This window comes from Amborella trichopoda, chromosome 2 (assembly GCF_054954075.1).
Source record: "Amborella trichopoda isolate Santa Cruz 75 chromosome 2, AtrichopodaSantaCruz75HAP2 v2.0, whole genome shotgun sequence".
Taxonomy (NCBI): Eukaryota; Viridiplantae; Streptophyta; class Magnoliopsida; order Amborellales; family Amborellaceae; genus Amborella; species Amborella trichopoda.
The window spans coordinates 11,322,865-11,336,476 of NC_142337.1; the positions used below are offsets into that span (position 1 = coordinate 11,322,865).

At 38.2% G+C, this 13,612-nt stretch overlaps 1 protein-coding gene across 4 annotated transcripts; it reads right to left on the reverse strand.

Annotated features, from left to right (window-relative positions):
* Positions 1 to 750: 750 nt before the first annotated feature.
* On the reverse strand, positions 751 to 12,158 carry LOC18447972 (putative serine/threonine-protein kinase PBL7). Of its 4 annotated transcripts, none has more exons than XM_088857975.1 (6): positions 11,932 to 12,156; positions 11,553 to 11,796; positions 7,159 to 7,340; positions 5,884 to 6,073; positions 5,401 to 5,792; positions 751 to 1,710 (listed from the first exon to the last, which is right to left on the reverse strand). In XM_088857975.1, the coding sequence occupies exons 2-6, from the start codon at positions 11,644 to 11,646 to the stop codon at positions 1,354 to 1,356; spliced, it is 1,215 nt and encodes a 404-aa protein (XP_088714101.1). In that variant the 5' UTR covers positions 11,647 to 11,796; positions 11,932 to 12,156; the 3' UTR covers positions 751 to 1,353. The 4 variants fall into 4 exon arrangements, with proteins under 4 accessions (XP_088714101.1, XP_088714103.1, XP_088714102.1 ...); XM_088857977.1 differs by having other exon boundaries at positions 7,164 to 7,340; positions 11,932 to 12,142; XM_088857976.1 differs by having other exon boundaries at positions 7,164 to 7,340; positions 11,553 to 12,158.
* Positions 12,159 to 13,612: the final 1,454 nt, after the last annotated feature.

Here is a 13,612-nt window from a genome sequence, read left to right on the forward strand (position 1 = left end):
AGTTAGGAGATTGATCTAAAAAGCTCTCAAGGCTGGTATTTTGTGGGAAATTTGAACGGAACGAATATGAGATTCTTTGATGGAGATGTTGACCGAATGAAGAGCAAAGTTTGGATACATGGAAAATTGGATGATTTGAAGACAGGAGTGTAGTCAATTTTTGAGATTTCATCTTCTTTAGAACCCAAAGAAGTGTTGCAGGAGAGGTGGCATGAGGAAAGTATGACGCTTTTTCAATATCTCCGCCATCAGATGTAAGGGGTCACATCAAAGATAATAGAGGTAATCAATTTCTATAGGAGACTAGTTTTTAACCAATGCTTTAAACCACGGTAATTCCAAATCCTGATAGCCAATTAAAACCCGAATCAGGTGGACCATACCAATTCAATTCTAAAAAGGTATTAATCTCAACCCAATTTCCCCCTAAGACCCCGCTTGCAATTTTTTTTTTTTTTTTTCTTTTTTTCTGATCTTATCAAATGTTTTCTTAAGTCTTCTTTAATTCCTCACCCAATAAAACCCTATTTTATTTTTTATTTTTATTTATAAATATTTTTTGAATTGCCAATTCAAACTAATCTGGACAAATCAAATTTACCGATCCAACGATTAGATACGGATATGTGGGATGGACAAGCTACCCTACGGATCCAGGTTTTGAAAACGCTGGTTATAGCAATGAAGAGACTGATACAACACACTTGCGTCTCTCACCCACGGTGGTTTTTCCAATGGACTCTCATAATGTTCCTAGGAATTAGAACACAAAATGATATATCACCCGGGATCTTAAATACTTGTTTCTCAAACATCAAGAGAAAATTTCCTCGCCCATATTGCATGGGTTCCAAGTGATGAATAAAGGCTGAAAGAAGAAGCTTAAAAGTAGCAAACAAGCGGAGGGGGAGAATCCCAGTTGGCTATAATATCAACAGGCTTCCGAGATTAGATTTCCGGAGCAGAGAGAGAGAGAGAGAGAGAGAATTCCGGCCTCCCTTCATAAATGGTAATTTGCTGCAAAGGGCCCAAGTCCTCCACCAACGCATACCAATGGATGCATAAATGGGGATCAGAGAATAAAAACGTCATCCACATCTCTCATTTTCCAAGCCAGGAAGAACCCAGGGGAATATAGGTCGAAAACCAGCTTCTTTGCACCAATCATGTTTTGTTGGTGCAATGAGGGCATGGACCAATGCACCCCTCTCCTTGAACTCCATTTCCCTTGGCCAGTAACACTTACACCACCAATATCTCCATATTTCACAAATATACAAATCACCCACAGTTAGAAAAAAGCCGGTGGAATCCAACATATGAATTGGTTTCCACCATACACGTCATTGCCTTTTACGGATGAAACTCTTGACTGGCTTCCTTATTGATGCCACTAGTGTCTGGTTCTAAATCGAAATTTTGATTCTCTTTGACATGCTTGCCATGATCGCTCTCAGCAGCTGTAGCAGTTGAGGGAGGAAGTGTATCACGAGGATCAGAAGACCTTCCATCCAGTTCGAATGTTTGAGATGCCAAGTAGTAAAGAGCAGTAACAACATCGCTGATTAATGGGCGAGTGCTGGCTTCAGCTTGAAGGCACATGGCTGCAACAGCAAGTGCCTGGTATAGGGCTCTTGGTGGGTACCTCCCTTGAAGCATTGGATCAGCAATTTGGGGGAACTTTCTACGATCCTTGAATAATGGTTGCACCTGTTTAAGCAGTGAAAGAAATGATTAATACAAGCATTAGAGAAAAAGATAAACTCCAGCTTGATTTTTTTAATTCTCAGAGTTCATATGACGAATTATGAAGGCAAAAGTCAGATATTTTACGGACTAATTATAGTGCCGCTGAATTCCACTGCCTTTTCAATAAATACAGTGAAATACCACATAACAAAAAGCTAGCCCATGAATAAATACTGATGATAAAATGAAAATTCCAATTTGCCTGAAGGCTTGAACTACTACAGCATATCAAACTCAGATTTCTTAATTTCTCCGAGAAACTTAAGCAGTCAATTAGTCAAAAGAATAGGTAAGAGAATCCATATAAAAGCATGGAATTGCATTTTTCTAGTTATACTGTCCATACGTAGATGATTCATGCATTTTGCATGGTAGCTAGAGAGTTGGGTGTAGCCCAGCATTCAAGATTAAATCTTGAAGCTGACAATAGTCCAACAAACAATCGTGGATTCCACCAGTTTAACACAAGTGAATCCATTTCTGGCATGCAGCCAAAGCTCATAGCATATTTCAGGCTTTTCATCAGTGCATTTCAACATCTGCAATCGGCACAAATTCATGACACCAAATTCATTCTTTTTACTGATAACATTTTTAGCCAACCTGGTGATATTTATCAACCTCTGCAATCGGCACAAATTCATGACACCAAATTCATTCTTTTTACTGATAACATTTTCAGCCAACCTGGTGATATTTATCAACATCTCCATGTTCTTTGGACATTGTCTAATAGCCCATTAGGATCGGAAGAATGCTTGCTATAATCTTGCTTTCTATGGGGTAGATCAACTACTTTGAATTGCTTCTTTATGTAGCATTAATCCTGGTATTCATTGGTTAACCATGTTACTATGTGTGCTGAGTCATAACAAGTAGAACCAACCTAAGAAAATTAACAACTCCATGAAAGTTAATTTCCCAACAAATTGCAATGGTACTTTTGGTAAATATCCCATTTCTAATGTCCACCAAAGTAAACATAATAAGCTTACACGAATACTTATCCAAAACAAATTGTAATGCTGAATTCACACAAACGCACAAAGATCATATAGGTGAAACTGAGTCACATATAGTTGTATATTTTCAGAGTAGTCTCTCCACCTATGTGGTCATCTGCAACGCTTTGTCGCTATTGGAGCCCTTGCCTTGCATTCAGAGAATTCCACATGAATGCTAAAAGTGATTCTCATGAGGATTTGAGAATATAAAAAAAATACGTGTCACTATTTATTGAACTGACTTATGTTACCACAACAATCCAACTTCTTATTCCTCCTCCAAAACTATTGTGTATCTGTTATTCATCCAAATGCTCTAAATGTTTCACAATTCTTGTTAGGCATCAATTAAACAACTATGGTGAACATGCCACTACTTCTGCCCCAACATGATGATGATGATAATGGCATTATATCTAGTTTCGGAATAAGTTTCCTCACAATATTTCAGATAATTGGCAGATGCATACTCCTCTCCCACCATAAATCAAATGCACCTTCATAACACTTCCATTTGCTTTTCTACGAATATGTTGAAGAATAAAAAATTAGTGATTTTCTTCAACAAAACAAAACTAATCATTCTACCAAATCATCAAAGAAATTTTCGTAAGTACCCATAGTTACTGAAGGAAGATTGGCTCGCGTATACAAAATATAAAAGTTCCTAAGGATGGAAATTCCTCAATGAGTTTCTCAAACAAGATTTATCCTTGTGATGTTTCCGAAAATTAATCCTTCACCAGTTTCTTCAAATTAATCCATTCAAATGCTACCTCAACATATTCTAGCTCCACCAAGTTAAACTGCTGAATATCAAAGAACCAAGTCTTAAGCGCTGATACAAGAAACATCAACCATCACAGGCACTAAGTCTATGCCTTCCTAATTTCTCATATGAGTCATATCCATGGAAAGTTTTTTGTGTACTCTCATAATCCACTTTGCAATAAAATATCATGTTCGATGCATACAACAATTTTTCCAAAGACAATTCAAACTCATCAAGTTGCAGCATAGAGTACATAATGCACATATCAAATCTTCTAATCAATGCCATCTTTGATAAAAAAATTAATAATACCTCTGCCTTTGAGTGAAGTTTTCCAACCCTATTGGAATCTCGTTTCTGATTCAATGCAGTTATTAAGCTCCAAAATTTCATCCTTTCTTCCACACAAAAAATTGATGCATGTTCTATCCAATTACCATATGTACTTTGGACTTTCTTTGGCCATGAGTATTTTCTTTTATCTCTATTTTAACATTGCAATTTGCATGGTTTTTGTTATTTTCAACATATTGTTTCTTTCAACATTCAGCTGTAAAATAACCAAATCCTTTGTCTGGCATTTAAAACTTGATTGGTCTAACCAATGAGGTGTACCCCTCTAGATAGCCTGTACTCTTCCTTTGGAATCTAGAAGTGGCTACTACATTCCCAATGTGCAACTTGATTTCATCTCCAACTCATCATTTCCCTTACGTGCATTTCTTCTTCAAAAGTTCCACGTCATTTTCTAAGAATCTGTGCTTTTGTACACAAACTTGAATGAAACTTCATTTCGAAGGTATGTTCCAGTGAAACTTCAGGCTTCTAAGTTCAACCTTTGTTCATATGACTGTAAAGACCCTATTACTTCATCCATAGAAGCAACATAAAATAATAGAATTCCAAAAATAAAAGTTAGAAAAAAAAGATTTCCAACCATAGCTACAATTGATGATCCTTACCTCGATAACCTTACATGCTCGATTCATGGGGCCCATGCCTCAACATAATTCCTTTTTATCCAAATTTTTTCACCATTGAAAGGTCTAAATTCTCCATCACTTGATTCACAGAGCCTCACAAGCTCTCAGATTCTCATTTTTAGACTTCCATATTCTCTTTGCAAAGACTTGCAGCTTCACTAATTTTACTACTGATTTCCTTTCGAATGTCTTCTCTAACATTTTGCTTAAATGTGTTTTAGCATTCACATCAGCAATTCTCTGCAGCACATTCAGCTCAAGTACTTGATAAAGTAATAAATTATTCCTACCACATTTTCTGACATTTACCCTTACGCATGCATTTGTCCATTGGATGCTTGGATGCACATAAAGGAAAAAAAAAAAAAACAATTCACTGCAGTACTTCTCCCTAATACAGAACTTTCATATACAAACTCGAATGCCTATAACTTCCATCATCCAATTTTTTCTTAACAAGTTTAGGGACAAAGTGTATGAACCGATTAACAAGGTATTACCATTTCCACAATTTTTCTCTCATAAATATAGTATGCATAAATTACCTCTGAGCTTTTGACAAGTAGAAAGTTTCTAGTATCCCTTTCATGAAAAATCAATCCTACTTGATGGCAATCAAAAGCATTTCAGGAAGCATGAACCAGTATCTCACCAAAAGGCAAATTTTGATATGAATTTGGACATTGCGTGCAATGGCTTCACAAATATAACAGCACATAATATGCTAACATAAAATCACAATTCCTGAAAAAAATTTTAAGAACCAGACAGACCATCAGAAGGGAAAGTGGCCAGCTCGGCCTGAATCAACATTACTGCGTGTGTAACAGGTCAGCCCAGTAAAGATATGGCTCTAAGGTAGCTCACTGTCTATGAGGCTAAGAGAACTTACCCAAGTAACAAGATTCTGCTCACTAGATGGTTTTGCATTGTCAATAGCTCGACGGCCTGTGATTATCTCAAGTAGTACAACCCCAAAACTGTATACGTCAGATTTTGTAGTCAACCGACCTGTGCTTGCATACTCTGGAGCACAATATCCATAAGTTCCCATGACCCTTGTGGAGACATGACTCTTATCTCCTACTGGACCAACTTTTGCAAGCCCAAAATCAGAAAGCTTGGGATTGTAATCTTCATCGAGTAAAATATTTGAGGATTTGAAATCGCGGTATATGATTGGTGGGTTGGCTGTATCATGCAAGTATTCCAGACCTTTGGCAGCTCCCTCTGCTATTTTCATCCTAATATTCCACTCCAAAGGCTTCTTATTCGGTGACAAATCTGCACAAGGTCACATATCCTCTGAATCAATTCAATTTTATCACCGAACAATTACTCAACTGACTGGCTATAAGAAGGTGTCAAGGTATACCAAGAAGGTGATCTTCCAAAGAACCCAAAGGCATGTACTCATATACCAAAAGCCTTTGGTCTCCATCTGCACAATATCCAATGAGATTTACAAGATTTGGATGGTGAAGTAAACTGAGCATGAAAACCTCCACGAGGAACTCACGATTTCCTTGCAAGCCATTCCTGTCAAGTTGCTTGACAGCAACAACCTGATCACAAAGAACCAAAATCAGACTCAACGAGACATATTCGTATAAAGTTTCTCTCTCTCTCTCTCTCTCTCTCTCTCTCTCTCTCTCTCTCTCTCTCTCTCTCTCTCTCTCTCTCTCAAAGAAACACACACACATGCCTAAGGCTCGCCCCTCAAAAACCCATGTTAGGTGTATGTTTTTAACCCCATTTTCGGCATATACATTCTCTTGACCATGGCCAATATGTTCATGATAAAAATTGAAAGAAAAAAGGCCCTTAAAAATAGTTTATCAAGGAAAGAGAAAATAAAGTTAACACCAGCTGTAAATCTTGATGAGCTTTCAGATTGGGATTAGATGACCTTAAAATCTTCTTCTTTTTTTTTTGTTTCTCTGATGTAGATCATCCCCAAAGCTTGAGTCAAACAAATCGTGTTGAGGTGGTCGTCTTTTTTAGGGTGACGAAGGGTGGTCATATGAATTTGGAGAATATGCAACATACACATACACACATATATAAGGATGCAGTTTCTATAGGGCCCATGTTTTATGAAAACAAAGTAAAGCCTCCCCTCAAATCCTCGTCTGGTAAGCACTTTGGGCATCAAAATCTCCATGATGGCTCCAAAATCAATTTCCAATACCGACTATGAAATTTAAAGCTTAAAAAATGGTAAATTCTTGTGGATCTGTGAACACTTATTTTAAGGGCAAAATGGATGGTCTAGGTAATGTGTTAGACTTTACATCACTTTTAGGGTTTGAAATCCTTTTTTTTTTTGCAAACATAATGGTCAAGACCAAGATGACCGATTTGAAGATTTCCGACACCAGAACTACAATTTTCAATGAGTTCTGAAGTGAGGCTTTATTTATTTATTTTCCATACACACACGCACGCACACAACCATGCACTCACACTTGCATGCGCACACATTCAAGCGCATGCACATGCACATGCGCAGGCGTGCATGCACATGTACACACTTATGCGTGTATGTACACACTTATGTGTGTGTGTACACACTTATGCGTGTGTGCACACACACACACACACACACACACACATATAGAGAGAGATAGAGAGATAAACACAGGAATACCTGACCCGAACTATCAAGGAACCCCTTATAGACTCTTCCAAAACCTCCTTCACCAAGTAGAAAATCAGGCCGGAAGTTCTGAGTTGCTGCTGCTAACTCACGGAAACCGAAAATCTGTGCAGAAATGTTTCCATTGCCAACTCTCAAAAGTTCCTCAGATATGGACTTTTGTTTGAAGCTCTCTGCACAAGTTCAATTTATAAAGGTTACATCAAGGAACTTGAAGTTCATGACAAGGGATAAGAGAAGCAGCATAGAAGACCTTGAGCATTCAAAGTGCAGCTATACAAGTGATAAATAAGGTTCACACTAATTTCTATTTTTAGCGTGTTCATTCTGAATTACAGTCTAATCCAAAAACACATAGCTCCTCAATTGATAGGGATGTAGGTGGGAACCTTAGGTTATTTGTTCTCATCTATTATATTAAGATATTTATATGCCGGGTGTTTTGAAACCCACTTTCCAACTCCAACTCTGCCAAGTTACTAGGACTCTGCAGGGTGACATGCCCGAGTGACAAATCTCAGGTACAAGCCGAGTATCACCAATCCTAAGGTTACTATTTTAATTTGTTAAAGACTCGGCGAGTTCAAGTCAGACTCGTCCAAGTCTAACCCACTGACTCAAACTTGGGGGTGGCCCAGTCCCATGCCCAAATCTGAGTTTAAAAACTCAGTCCCACTCATATTGTCCACGATAAGTGGACCGTTTAGGTCAAATTGGTGCTAGATTAAATACAATGGTGTGAATATCCTGTATTACTACTTTCCAATCTAGCACATGTGGAATTCCACAGCAAAGCATTTAAACAAGCACTAGTCTGACCTGAGCAGTCCGCATATTGGTGGACCATACAAGTGGGACTGAGCCATTGCAGGCGGCTTAAACACCTAGGGACTGTATGGCACAGATGACTTATGTAGTTCCATGCAGTGATTCAAAAGCGGACCGCCTAACGCCTAGGCGGTCCAGAAGGCCTGGGCGCAGGCCTAGGTGGCAATCTCTGGGCGGCCGCCTAGGCGGTACGGAACCCGCCTTGGAGGGCGCCCCACCCAGAGGCAGAAATTTTTTTTCGCCCCACCCAAATCTATGATCTTTTGATTCCCACATGATGCATTTTGTGAAGGCTCGTGGAGTAGACTAAACGTAGCAACGAGCAAAGCCAGTTGTAGCTTGCTCATCACTTGCTCTGCTATGAAGATGCACACAAGCAAGCCAGTGGTAGCCAAGTCTTGTCAAACCCCTCGTTTTAGAAGCGAAGAAAACTACACCAAGCAACCAAGCAACGGGAGAGCGCGTTAGCGCGAAAGACGTTGCTCTAATGCCTCGTGTAGTATACTTCACTCGCTTGGTAGCGCATCCGTTTTCTTGCTACGCACTAGCGCGAAAGCCGTTGCGCGGCGTTTTCTTGTTGGGTAAAAAAGCAAACCAACGAATGCAAGCAAGAAAACGGATGCGCTAGCGGCGCGTTAGCGCCCTTGCTTCTTGCAAGGAAACGGATGCGCGTTAGCGGCCCAGGGCCTGCGCCCGCCTAGGCAGGCACCCCACCCAAAGGCAGAAATTTTTTTTTTTCAAAGTTGACAAAAATTGATCAAAACATCACCCATTGATATTAGATTTAATTTTTGATGTTTTATAAATCTATTGGGGCGTTTTTTTGAAGATTTGAGTCCTTAGACGCATTTTTTACTGGGCATCCTTTTTGGATTTGACTGGGCCACCCAGGTTCTGGGCGCCCGCCTAGGCGCTGGGCGGCCTGGACCCCCGAGGCCACCTAGCACTTTTGAAACATTGGTTCCATGTTCTCCTACATTGAGTTATCATCTTGTAGCATCAAGTATAACAGTCAATCCTATTAGTATCATTCCTCTCAGTGATAATATTTACTCCTTATGTACATAAGGTTGTTTGGTGAGTTTGATTTTATGCCTAGCCAAAAAAAGACTTTGATGTCATCATACAAAGTATTTACACAACATTTTGCACCATGCACAACCATTGGCCCTACTACTGTTTTGCTGATCTGTGCATGCCATTTAAGTATAAATATCCACCTTCTATGATGCAACAATACACCATCTCCCAGTATTGATTATTGAATCACATCCTCAGTAACATTTTTTACAATGCATACCCATCAGCTCTATCTGTTTTGCTAATCCCATGCATGCCATTCATGTAGTAATTTCTGACTAAAAAACGATATAAGCCCTACAATGCCAAACAGCTACAGGCATATAGACAGCTAGTTTGATTGGACAGGATCATAATAGTAGCCAGTATCCATCACTGGGTAAATCCCAAATACGTGCACCATGTGCTGAGAATACACAGAAAAGATGAGCAATCTTCTTATCTATTGCAGATTGATGACTGGTGACGGCACTAAGTCCTTTGTGTTCAGTCCTTTCACACTACATTTCTAGTTAGCTAGTCCTAGATATCAAACCCTTATAGAGGCTGTAGCCTCTAGAAGACGAGCCCCATCACCAACTTTAGGGAATTGGAGGGCGAGCAACAATCACAACGTTTCATGAGGAAAAGACAAACTAAGACAAACTCAAAACCAAATACCTATTTCTTGCCAGAGCCCAAAGCATCAGGATTTAAGGGGCTCTAGAACTATTGCCCTTCATTCGAATCAGTAGATGGTTCCTTGCAGTTCACGCATTCAACAGAGAATACTGACTGATGCAGTAAATGCCACCACCACATTGCTAAGGCTCAAATTTGATGGATGTTCATGAGGTAAACCGGGACACACAAGTGTTGGAGGTATATTGGAAGTTTTCAACAACACAACCTTGAGAATGTTTTCGATTACAAGTGGGGTTGCCCTAAAATGCCAAAGTGAGCTCATCCAGGTAGCTCTAGCAAATGGCCAGCGGCATCTCCCAGTGAGCATCATGTTACTAACTCGAATATAGATAAAATAACTAATACCTTTCAAAAACAAATTAAAATCAAATAAGTTTCATAGAACTATCAAGGTTTAGCCACTGCAGCTAGTTAAGGCCCTCAATAAGTATGACAAATATATAAGGAGCACTGGCCCCACCCCCAGTTTTTATTTATCTTTTTTTCTTTAATCCACACTAGATTAGGGGGTAGAACATTCATGTCGCAATAAAATCATGACAGTTGTGCCTGTATTTTCCTATCAAGAAACCAGTGCATAAAATGATTCCTCATTTGACAATACCATACAAAGATCTAACAACTTTCCAATCACGTAAATTATACACAAGATGTAAGATTTGGTGATTTTCCGATCATTACAATCAAATATATGATGTACACATAAAATGCTCATGCATAATAATTCACAGTATTGTCACTTGTTGCTTCAGCTATGAAATTGGTTTAGTGCCCACTAAAGATCTGAAACAGCTAGCCAACAATGTTCATTTATGTTACAATCAGAGAAAAAAGAAACACCGTAATTTCAGTGATGGGGATAAACCATGAGCAACGAGCTTCAACTCTCCAACTGCTGAGAAAATAGCAGACTTAAGTTCTGTCGAGTAAAATGCAAATATGGAGACCGAGTGATATTCAATGGTGTCTATATTGTCAGTAGTACCACGTCTTTCCCATCGCCTAGCGAGAGATAGATCAATAACAAAATTCCCAGGAAAATCCAGAAGGTAAGTAGTTAACCACAGGAAAAAGTTATCCTATACATCATTCTCAATATCAATGGTCCAGTCATTAAGTACACCACCAACTAAGGGGCAAGGAAACTAAAGCAAATTCATGACCACCTACGTAAAATCGCCAATAAAGTCACCTAGAAATCCATTGAGAGAGAGAGAAAGAGACTAGAGCCATTGTCCCAATAATGGTTAGCGGCATGGGTTCAGAAATGCCCATAAGAATAAACTGACTTCAGAGAAGATAAACTTCATGAAAGAAAAAATAACTTTGAAATATTCATCTGTTCCCCGTTTTTCAATTTTCCAACTCAAAATCTATAAAGATAGTTTTATTCTTTTTCCGTCGTTCAGCTGGAGGAATCAAACTGGGGAAGTAGTGTTGCACTTGTCAACTGGTAACGTATCAAGCCCGAGGTTGATTCCCATCAACAAAGGGATGTAGAGAACGTATCACATCAATTGAATTCCACTTAGAAATAATTGGAATTTATGCTCATTCAGAACTTGAATAAGTATATGACTTCCCAACATTCATTATAAATTTGTAATTAAAGCAAGCAAAACCCAGAGTGTCATATCTTATTATCCACAATTAAATAATCAAAGACCAAATCATGCAAACAAATTTGCATTGTTGAATTTTAATGTCGAAAGAGAGAGATTTTCAATTTACAACAATTTTTCTCGATTTTTAGATAAAACCATAACTAATACAAGATTTAAAAAAGACATTACCTGCAAATGTAGCAAGAGATTGTTCAGCTTTCGGCCCCCTCATCTTCTTTGAAGACTTTCTACGCTCTGGTGTCCAGCACAGAAGGCACCTCATTTTCTCCGTCCTCCCAAATCATCCCCTAATCATTCTCTCTCTCTCTCTCTCTCTCTCTCTCTCTCTCTCTCTCTCTCTCTCTCTCTCTCTCTCTCTCTCTCTCTCTCCTGCCCTACGTGCTTCTTCCCCAAAAAGCTCCTACCCACCCCACTAGAGAAATCACACACAGTTTCAGAACCCAATTGCTCTCTATCTTTTTCAACAATACAAACTCTAGTCTGAAATGTAGTATAACAAGTCCATGAATTCAAGAATAACAGAAAGAAATGGCAATGATGACGGAACCTGGTGTTTGTTTCAGAAGAAGAAGGAGCAGATGGCAGGTTCCTGTTGAAGAGAAAACCGCGGCGTTTGTTTTGCTTCATCTTTTCGAAACGCCAATGAATCGTTGTGGACCAGAGATTTTTCTCTGCAAGATTTTTCCTAATTCGGGGGGTCATCAACAATTAGTGGCCCTCAGGACAGAGTAACAACACTCCAGCTATTATAGCCAACCGTTCTCTTCTCTCTGTAATTATAGCCATCCGTCTCGCAGTGTTTAAAGCCAGATACAAGGTTGGGCCGGGCAGGGGCGGGCCGGGCGGGCTCAGCCCTAGCCATTCTCTTATCCCCATAGGACCCACCAGGCCCGGTCAAGCCTTAATAGGGACCGGACCAAAAAAACAAACTAAAAAAAAAAAAAAAATTTGTTTCATATGGGCTGGATCGTATTTCTACACATGCGATCCAGTAAGTATAAAACATCCATCTTAAATATGGATGCAAATATGTGTTCCATCTAAAAACAATGGAAACTAACGGTCCAAATGTTTTCTTACTGATTTAAAGATGCACCTAAAAAATCCATAGACAAAAGTTGTTTTTAATGTTGGAAACCCTCTAATTAATCTTCTTGATATCGAGATGTATGAATATAAAAATAAAAAAAAGAAGTTGTTTTTAATGTTGGAAAACCTTCTAATTAATCATCTTGATATTGAGATGTATGAATATAAAAAAAAAGAAAAGATATTGAGTCCCAAAAATAGTGCATCTTCCAACATATTATCTAGACCGTCTATTCTCAAGACTTTAATATGTTTATAAATCTGTTTGATTTTAACCATTTTTGGAGTTTAAAATTTTATAGTTAGAGGTAAAAATAGATTTTTAGACAATCCTAAGAATTTTTTATACCAAAATCACATGTTATGATAAAATTTGGAGGTGCGTCTTAATTGGATTGTTTAAGGTCCTAAAAATTTTTTATACCCAAATTACATGTTATGATAAAATTTGGAAGTGCACCTTAATTGGATTGTTTAAGGTCCTAAAAATTTTTTATACCAAAATTACATGTTATGATAAAATTTGGAGGTGTACTTTAATTGGATTTCTTAAGGTTGCAACGTTATAGAAATCACACCCTTTACATATATAAGAATCTAAATACCCCAGTTTTGAGGCACATCCAAGTTTTGTACATAAGCCCCAAACACCCCTTCAAAGACTTGGGAGGTTGGGTTAGGTCGGATCCGGGTACATTGGAATATAAATATTTGAAAATAAACAATCCAAATAATGTATTGTAAGATACACTATTATTAGGACTCAAAATTTTTTTTTTTTTTAAATTTCATACATCTCAATATTGAGATAATCAATTAGAGGGTTTTCCAACATCAAAACAACCTTTTTCAATACATTTTTTATATATATCTCAATTCTACAGTTTAAGGTTTGCAACCTTATATAAATATTTTCTAAAAGGTTGTTTTGGAACTGAAAGTCCCCAATTAATCATCTCAACCTTGAATGTGTGGATGCGAGAAGAAAAAAGAAAAATTTCAACACCTAAGAGGCGCATCTTGTAATATATTATCTTGACTGTTTATTTTTTAGATTTTAAGTTTTTAGAGATCTACTCGTTGTGCACCATTTTTTGAGTTTTAAATTTCACGATCAGAGAGGAAAGCATATCTAGGCC